The sequence below is a fragment of the Hyperolius riggenbachi genome, chromosome 12 (assembly GCF_040937935.1).
Source record: "Hyperolius riggenbachi isolate aHypRig1 chromosome 12, aHypRig1.pri, whole genome shotgun sequence".
Lineage (NCBI taxonomy): Eukaryota > Metazoa > Chordata > Amphibia > Anura > Hyperoliidae > Hyperolius > Hyperolius riggenbachi.
In genome coordinates, this window is record NC_090657.1 from 22,652,269 (window position 1) to 22,662,055 (window position 9,787).

Sequence of the window (9,787 nt, forward strand, 5' to 3'; positions counted from 1 at the left end):
GAAGGAGTACATGGTTGAGTCATATGGCAACAATACCAAAGTGAAGTGAAACCAGCGACACGGTCTTACCTGCAGCCACATGACGAGGGGCACCTCGGTGTAGTTTTTGGTGGGGTGATCTGCATAGTACAACCACCAGAACATGCTGGCATTACTCCTGACTGACACATAGTTCCAGTCCTCCTTGACTGTCTCACCTATTAGAGGGAAAACAAAAACAATAACGCCAAACCTATTTCACTTCTCAGCCAGACAATGTTATTAAAAGACACAAAAGGGAGCGAGTCCTGCCCTTGCTAGCTTACAATATAAAGGAATAAAGCCTTGTACACACCATGCAATTTCCCGCCAGATGGTCAAATAGATCATTTCCATCAGGTCCGATCTGATTTCCGATCGTTTTTCTCATCGCTTTACATAGAAGTGATCAGAAAATCCGATCGGATCTGTCGGAAATTATCTGTCGACCAATCTATCTGATGGGAAATTGCATGGTGTGTACCGGGCATAAGAAAGGTATAAGAGGCGAGGAAATACATGAGGCTTTGTGTTTGTGGTAGTAGGTGGAGGATGAGGGTGGTAGTGGCAGGAGGAGGGGTGGAATTTTTGCAGTAGTGGTAGTTGTAATCACCTTGCACTAGACAAGACACAGAACATTTATATCGCACTTTTCTCCTGGCGGACTCAAAGCGCCAGAGCTGCAGCCACTAGGACGCGCTCTATAGGCAGTAGCAGTGTTAGGGAGACTTGCCCAAGGTCTCCTACTGAATAGGGGCTGGCTTACTGAACCCTGGTCTCCTGTGTCAGAGGCAGAGCCCTTATTCCAGTACACTATCCAGCCACCAGAGGAGGAATAAAGCAATTCATCCAATTGGGCCAATGTTACCGCTTTTATGTAGTATGACAGAGTACCTACACAATCTGTTCATAGCATTCAGGATCTGCTGGCCCTCATACATGGTGCTGGTAAAATTGATCAGTGACTGGCTAATCAAAATTGTATGTGTGTATGTAACACAACCCCAAACTTTGGGTATAGTAGTAGTGATAGATGGAAGAGGGGTAACACACTCACCCTTCAGTTACATAGTTATTTGGGTTGAAAAAAAAAGACATATGTCCATCGAGTTCAACCAGAGAACAAAGTAACACCAGCCTGCTCCCTCACATATCCCTGTTGATCCAGAGGAAGGTGAAAACCCCTTACAAGGCATGGTCCAATTAGCCCCAAAAGGGAAAAAAATCCTTCCCGACTCCAGATGGCAGATAAAATCCCTGGATCAACATCATTGGGCATTACCTAGTAATTGTAGCCATGGATGTCTTTCAACGCAAGGAAAGCATCTAAGCCCCCTTTAAATGCAGGTATAGAGTTTGCCATAACGACTTCCTGTGGCAATGCATTCCACATATTAATCACTCTTACTGTAAAGAACCCTTTCCTAAATAAATGGCTAAAACGTTTTCCCTCCATGCGCAGATCATGTCCTCTAGTCCTTTGAGAAGGCCTAGGGACAAAAAGCTCATCTGCCAAGCTATTATATTGCCCTCTGATGTATTTATACATGTTAATTAGATCCCCTCTAAGGCGTCTTTTCTCTAGACTAAATAAACCCAGTTTATCTAACCTTTCTTGGTAAGTGAGACCTTCCATCCCACGTATCAATTTTGTTGCTCGTCTCTGCACCTGCTCTAAAACTGCAATATCTTTCCTGTAATGTGGTGCCCAGAACTGAATTCCATATTCCAGATGCGGCCTTACTAGAGAGTTCAACAGGGGCAGTATTATGCTAGCATCTCGAGTGGAGGCAGTAATGGTTATATTTGGTGTTGCCTCCTATGGTGGAGCTAATTAGCTGGGGCTGCTGCTGGATGATCTACTTGCTTTCAAATGCTCCTGTTACTAATAGACTTCTGCTTTCATGAGCATGTGAGGTCTGTGTCCTTCATCCGCTATCATGAACTGATGCAACAAGGGGATTTTCTGGTGACTTTATAAAGATTTCAGCTATTAATCCAACATTCCAGGTCTCTGTGCGAGAACTGATATCTGGTAACATGGCTCAGATACTCTGGAAAAAGCTAAGTGTGTGACATATCTGCAGATGGCAGCAATACTTATATAGAGAGTGGCTAGAAAAGCATTTTGATGTTAAAGGATACCCGAGGTGACATGTGACATGATGAGATAGACATGTGTATGTACAGTGCTTAGCACATAAATAACTATGCTGTGTTCCTTTTTTTCTTTCTCTGTCTGAAACAGTTAAATATCAGGTATGTAAGTGGATTACTCAGTCCTGACTCAGACAGGAAGTGACTACAGTGTGACCCTCACTGATAAGAAATCCCCCTTTTTTTACCAATTTCTTGCTCTCAGAAACCATTTTCTGCTAGGAAAGTGTTTTATAGTTGGAATTTCTTATCAGTGAGGGTCACACTGTAGTCACTTCCTGTCTTAGTCAGGACTGAGTCAGCCACTTACATACCCGATTATTTAACTCTTTCAGGTAGAGAGAGAGAAAAAGGAACACAGTATAGCTATTTGTGTGCTTGGCATTGTACATACGCATGTCTCTCATCATGTCACATGTCACTTCCGGTATCCTTTAACCTGCTGGGCGGTCTGGACGAGCTCAGCTCGTCCAGTACCGCCGGAGCCTGCCGCTCAGGCCCTGCTGGGCCGATTTGGCTCAAATAAAAAAGCAGCACACGCAGCCGGCACTTTGCCAGCCGCGTGTGCTGCCTGATCGCCGCCGCTCTGCGGCGATCCGCCGCGAGCAGCGGCGAAAGAGGGTCCCCCCAGCCGCCTGAGCCCAGCGTAGCCGGAACAAAAAGTTCCGGCCAGCGCTAAGGGCTGGATCGGAGGCGGCTGACGTCGGGACGTCGGCTGACGTCGATGACGTCACTCCGCTCGTCGCTATGGCGACGATGTAAGCAAAACAAGGAAGGCCGCTCATTGCGGCCTTCCTTGTTTATTCTGGGCGCCGGAGGCGATCGGAAGATCGCCTCCGGAGCGCCCTCTAGTGGGCTTTCATGCAGCCAACTTTCAGTTGGCTGCATGAAATAGTTTTTTTTTTATTAAAAAAAAACCCTCCCGCAGCCTGCCTGGCGATCTTAATAGAACGCCAGGCAGGTTAATGATATGCCTACAGGAAAATGTAACGCAGCATTGCTCATGGACGAGAGGAAGAAGCATACAGCCTAGTACAAAGCACCAGAGAAGACATTTTTTGTAAGCTTTAACCTCTTGGGGACAGTGCTGCTCTCGGCCCTTAAAAGGAACCCGAGGTGTGAGAACAATGGAAGTTGACATATTTATTTCCTTTTATACAATACCAGTTCCCTGGCAGTCCTGCTGATCTGTCTGATCAGTAGGGTCTAAATCACATACCTAAAACAAGCATGCAGCTAATCTTGTCAGATTTGTCAGACATCTAGTCTGCATGCTTGTTCAGGGTCTATGGTTTAAGGCAATAGCAGGACAGCCAGGCAAAATGCATCATTTAAAAGGGAATAAACATATCCACCTCCATATCTCTCTCACTTCAGGTTTCCTTATAAGTGTACCTGAGACATTGCAATCAAAAGGATTTGTACTTTGGGCTTCCTCTAGCCTCCTGTATTCCACAGGTTCCCATAGGCCTAGTGCACACCAGAGCGGTTCGGCTGCGTTTTGCGATCCGCTTGCGGGTGCCGATCCGCTAGGGTAATGTATTTTAATGGGCTGGTGCACACCAGAGCGGGAGGCGTTTTGCAGAAACGCATACTCCCGGGCTGCTGCAGATTTTGGATTGCGGAGGCGTTTCTGCCTCAATGTTAAGTATAGGAAAAACGCAAACCGCTCTGAAAAACGGCAGATCAGAGCGGTTTGCCAGGCGGTTTTTGTTACAGTAGCTGTTCAGTAACAGCTTTACTGTAACAATACATGAAATCTACTACACCAAAACCGCTACACAAATCCGCAAAATGCTAGCTGAAACGCTACAGAAAAAGAAGAAAAAGCGTTTCAAAATCTGCTGGCATTTTGCGGATCTGCTAGCGGTTTTTGGTGTGCACCAGGCCTTAGTGTTTATCTGGTCACATCCTTTTCCGCCACTGGCAGCCCCCAGTACACCTAACCCAGCTATGCGCCTCCTTGGTCACGCCCCCCCGTCCCCTGTGGTTGGGAGCATTCTGCTCCAGTTAGTTAAGTGCATGCGCAGTAGTCCCCAAAAGTTGTGCAAGAGCACCTGTCACAGCAGCCTCTGTTCACATCAATCCTGAAAGATTAAGATTTCACTAAAGATACCAATAAGACAGTGAACACTTTCTGTTGTAGCAAAGCTACAGAGGCTAGTGGAGCACTGTGGCTTCATAGAGGGACTGACTGTAGCACTAAGATGCAGATTTAGGCTCTGTTCCCACTTAAAGCGGATCCGAGATGAAAAACTAACTATAAAAAGTAACTTGTCTCTATATCTTTTCTAAAGTTTAGATGGTTTACACAGCAAATCTAGCTGCAGTTTTAATAGAATATGATTATTTCTTCCTGTGATACAATGACAGCAGCCATGTTGTTTGTAAACATTACACAGAGGCAGGCTTATCTGTATCTTGAGCACTCAGCCTAATCCCCCCTCCTCCTCCCCTCTGCCTCTGAAATCAATGGCTAGTAACACCTCCCCCTCCTCCTGCCCAGACTGAGCTCCCATGAGCCCTTGCTACTGCCAAGGCTCTCTGAAAACCTGTGGGCGTGGCTTTTTTAGTTTGTAGGGAATTAGAGTATTAAAACTAAAACAAAAAAGTATTTGGCTTGAGGAATGCCTTATAAACAATAGGAAAGCAACACAATGATGCAATGTGTAAAAGTTCACCTCGGATCCACTTTAAGAAGAGTAGACATTTTTTTATCCGCTCTCTGCTACGCAATGAACAGCTCCTATTTTATAAATAGGAGCCATTCATACTTGTTACCATGAATCAGATCTGCAAGATGTGATGCAATAAGCGGACCACACTTCTGTGCAGTCCACGAGAATTCTGGGCCAGGCAGATTCATTGCCCCATATGCCATATAGGGGAGCGCATCTAAACCACATGCCTCACAAGATATAACCGTGGACTGTACAATGTGATAAGGCATTGCAGGAAGCAAAACACACATCATATGACTTTCTTGAGCTGAAATGGATGGGGGGAGTTAACTACAATAATTTAATTACAGAAGGAAGTTTACACTTCTTTAAGCAAATGTCAAATGTAGACTGACTTCTTTGTCTTCACAACATGCTGGCTCAGCTTCTGTTAAAACTGCTGATTACAGTACATCAGACTGAATGCCTCCCACTGACAAGTCCTATGACTGAACAGGACACACACACACAAAAGACCACACACTAGCACAAGTCTATAAAACACCTAAAGTACAAACATGATGATCACCAATTGTCCCTATTCTATGATCTAGCAATACATGAAGGATGCTCAGTGTGGAAAACGTGTGCTTTTGTTCCCATAGAGCTGAAGCCAGGATGACTTGATGAAGGACATCAGGGAATAGAAACAGGAGATAGCTGGCTCTAAGGCCACATACACACATCAGACCATAGTCTTTGGAAAATGAAAGATCACAGACCAATCTTACCCCCTTCCATGTAGTATGAGAGCCATATCTACACAGTCTATTCTATGGAGCTGCACTCCCCATCAGACAGAAATCTTTGCAAGATGCTGCACACAAAGATGCTGTACAGACACAAAAGATCAGTATCTGCAAAAGATCTGTTCCTGCCAAAAATCCGTTCCTGCAAATTGCAATGATAGTCTATGAGATCTGCAGATCATCATACACACATGATTTAACTGACATTCATCTGCAGATCAGATCCACCAGGATGGATTTTCAGATCTGCGGATGATTGCTTGATCTGCAGATGAATGTCAGTTAAATCATGTGTGTATGATGATCTGCAGATCTCATAGACTATCATTGCAATTTGCAGGAATGGATTTTTGGCAGGAACAGATCTTTTGCAGATACTGATCTTTTGTGTCTGTACAGCATCTGTGTGTGCAGCATCTTGCAAAGAGTTTTTTTCTGATGTGGAGTTCAGCTCCATAGAAAAGACTGTGTAGGTATGGCTCTCATACTACATGAAGGGTGGTAAGATTGGTCTGTGATCTTTCATTTTCCAAAGACTATAGTCTGATGTGTGTATGCACCTTAAGCTTTAAGGCCTGGCATGATCAATACATTTGCAAACAGGTGCCTGGGGTGCAAAGAGGTTCAGACTATACCTCATGTGGCTCCAATCCATCTGGCCATGTAGCATAGCAATGGGCACACACCGACTAAAGGTGGCCACTAACGGTCCAATTTCTAGCGAAAAATCGTTCGAGCGATCAGAAATTCTGATCGGATGAAAAATCGTTCACTACACCATCAACTAACCAATCTTTGCTTCCTATCTATCACGACCACCAAGAAAATCCAAATTTTTGTTCGACGAAAATTCATTCGGGCGACATTTTTTTTCACTCGTTCATAATCGATTGTGTCCACCAATGGAGATTATTTACAACCAATCCGATCAGAATTTCTGATCGCTCGAACCATTTTTCGCTAGAAATTGGACCGTTAGTGGCCAGCTTTAGCTGAGCCATTTCTGGAGTTGAGAAGAGGTGCCCCAAAGGTTGTGTGAAAACAAATCTGAGCGGATAATGAAACAGTCTTACCTTAGACTGAATGTACAGATATTTTTTTGTTTTTATTGACACCAGAAAGGACAATGCATTTCGTGGGACTTGCCCACTTCATCAGGTCTATAGTATAGTGTCACTAGAGCGATTAGCGGGTGATTCCCGCTAATTGCTAGCGCTTTTTAAAGCACTAGCGCAATAGTAACCTAATGGCAGTGATCTCACTGCCGCAATTGCCGCCGATCGTGGGCATTTCACGATTAATGGCAATCGCAAAACGTGTTACCTGCAGCATTTTGCCATGATTCTCGAGCAATCGCAGTAGTGTGCTTGAACAATCGCTGATCGCAATCATCAGGAATCGCAGGAGTGTACAGCGATTTTACCGCGCTAATCGTGCTAAAATCACGTGTGCAAAATAGTAGCTCTATGCGCTATCGGTTTGACCTTTTAAGTGTGAATTTTATTCACCAGATACCGTTCGTTTCTGGGGTTGATTTATCTATGCTGGTCTAGTTTAGGGGAACCATCAGGAATCCTCACAGGAAACCGTTCTCCAATCACAGCAGACAGCACCCTCTACAGCACAAAGGGCTCTATTCATAAAAGGTTACCGCAAGTTTTCCGCTCAAAACAGCGGATTTTCCCGTCCATTTAGCAAAGTGGGCATTCATAAAAGCTGTTCCCGCATGATAAGCTACAATCCCTCAGCAGAGCGAGAAATTTCCGCCTTGTGCTGTGTTTTTCTAGATTTATCTAGAAAAAAGTAACAAAATGGCCATTCATAAAGTTTAGAGGAAGCGGTATGTGGATGGGAAATACCGCTTCCTCGGATGTAGCGAGAAGCCTGCGGATTACATACAAGTGATTGGGACAGACCTCCCAGAGAGAGCAGCGCACGGAGGGACTCTGCCGGCGTAAGTGTTTCCGCATGCCTTCCGACAGCTTACCGCCAGCCTTCAGCGGGAGATCTCCGCTCTGCTATCGCAGCTGCCAACATTTTTATGAATTACCACCCAGAAGTCTAAAATACCGCTGCGGTATTTTCCCTCCAGGAGTTTTTTCGCCACAAATGTTTTATGAATAGAGCCCAAAGTGTTAATGGGCCAAATATTGTGAACCTAGTAGGTTGGGAGGGTGGCATCCACCCAATCACATTAGCAGAATTTACCTATGAGGTTTGCTGCTAGGTCCCCTCAACTAGACTACTTCCGATTGCTCTAGATGTTGTTAATAGGGATAATCAATAAGATGCAAACCATTTTGATTATGCAAATGTATGCAGCTTGAAAATGGACTAATGCAAACCCAACATACACTCACCCAGCACTGGGAAGCTGTAGGCGATTGAACAGGCGTTATACACTTACCCAGTACAGGGGACAGTAGTAGTAAATGGAGAAGGTGGGACACTCATTCTGGACTGGGGGCAGTATTATTAGATGGAGTAGATGCAAAGGGGACAGTAATTTTAGATTGGAAAGAGGCAACACAGAGCAGTGCTTTTCAGCGCTGCTAGATTTGGGCGCAGCCAGCGTTGCCATAGACTATAATGGGAATCAGTCTATAGCGGCGATCTGGGAAGAACGCCGGCTCTGTCAGAAGACGGAGCCGAAGTTGGCTAAAAATCACAATAATTCGGCCTCCAGCAATTGCTGGAAGCTGAATTATATCATTCCCCACTATCCATGGCGGCCTGGAGGGGGGATAGTAATTAAAACGGCCCAGACTTGTGCAGAAGCAGGATCAGCCATATACCAGCTGTATCCTGCGCCCAAGTCTACCGGCGCTGAATTCATATGTATGCAGGTAATACACTCACCCTGCACAGGAAAAGCAATAGTGGTAGATGGGTGAGGAGGAATACACCTACCCCCAAATGGAGTAAAGATAGATGGGGAAAAGGCATTAAAGTTATTCTGGGCTGGTAGTAGTAATTGGGGAAGGGTAATATACTTAAGCTACACTAAAAGCTATGGAGCAGAGGTAGATGGGGAGGGGGTAATAAAGTTACCTTGGGCTGGTAGTAGTATTTGGGGAAGGGATAATATACTTACACTACACTAAAAGCTATGGAGCTGAGATAGATGGGGAGGGGGTAATAAAGTTACCTTGGGCTGGGGGTAGTAGTAGTAGTTGGGGAAAGGATGATACACTCACTCTGCACTGAGAGCGATACAGCAGATGTAAATGGGGAGGAGGTAATACAGCTACCTTGCAATGGTAATAGTAGTTGGGGGAAGGGCTGATACACTCATTCTGCACTGAGAGCTATAGAGCAGAGGTAGATGGAGAGGGGGATAATACAGTTATCTTGGACTGGTAGTTATAGTTTGGTAAGAGATGATACACTCACACTGCACTGAGAGCTATAGAGCAGAGGTAGAAGAGGAGGGTAATAGTGTTACCATGGGATGGTAGTAGTAATTGGTGAAGGGATGATACACTTTAGGGCCCTTTTCCACTAGCAATCGCAATCACAAATCACAAACACCAGCGATTGCGATTTTTCCTGTTATGCAATTGCGATTTGTGATTTTCATTTGCATTGCATTATCATTGTAAAAATCGCTCCAGCAAGCGATTGCGATTTGCGATTAGCGATTTCCAAATCGAATCACTGTAGTGGAAAATACTTCTCGTGATTTCTATGATAAAGTAACAACTCTAGCGATTTAAAAATCACTAGCGATTTGCGATTTTGCGATTCAGCAATCACAATTGCTCTAGTGGAAAAGGGCTTTACTCTGCACTGAGAGCGATACAGCAGAAGACGTAGATGGGGAGGGGGTAATAAAGCTAACCTGGGCTGGTAATAATAAGGGATGATACACTCACACTGCACTGAGTTAGAGCTATAGCCGAGGTAAATAGGGAGGGTAATCGTTACCCTGGGCTGGTAATAGTAGTTGGGGGAAGGGCTGATACACTCATTCAGCACTGAGAGCTATAGAGCAGAGGTAGATGGGTAGGGGGTGTTAGACTCACCCTGCGCTGGGGGCAGTAGTTGTATTAGGCTGAAGAGGAGAGCGCCAATAGCTGTTACCAGGATTCCCCTCATCTTGCGGACTGACTGCAGTCATGTGATTGGGGCGGGTCATGTGAC

At 45.0% G+C, this 9,787-nt stretch overlaps 1 protein-coding gene across 1 annotated transcript in view; it reads right to left on the minus strand.

Moving 5' to 3' along the window:
• SCPEP1 (serine carboxypeptidase 1) overlaps positions 1-9,775 on the minus strand; it is a 32,268-nt gene extending 22,493 nt beyond the window's left edge. Inside the window, exons 1-2 of the mRNA XM_068263624.1 lie at positions 9,670-9,775; positions 70-197 (exon numbers count right to left, since the gene is read on the minus strand). Of these exons, the coding sequence (XP_068119725.1) occupies positions 70-197; positions 9,670-9,742 (201 nt within the window). The 5' untranslated portion in view covers positions 9,743-9,775. The remainder of the gene's footprint in view (positions 1-69; positions 198-9,669) is intronic.
• Positions 9,776-9,787: the final 12 nt, after the last annotated feature.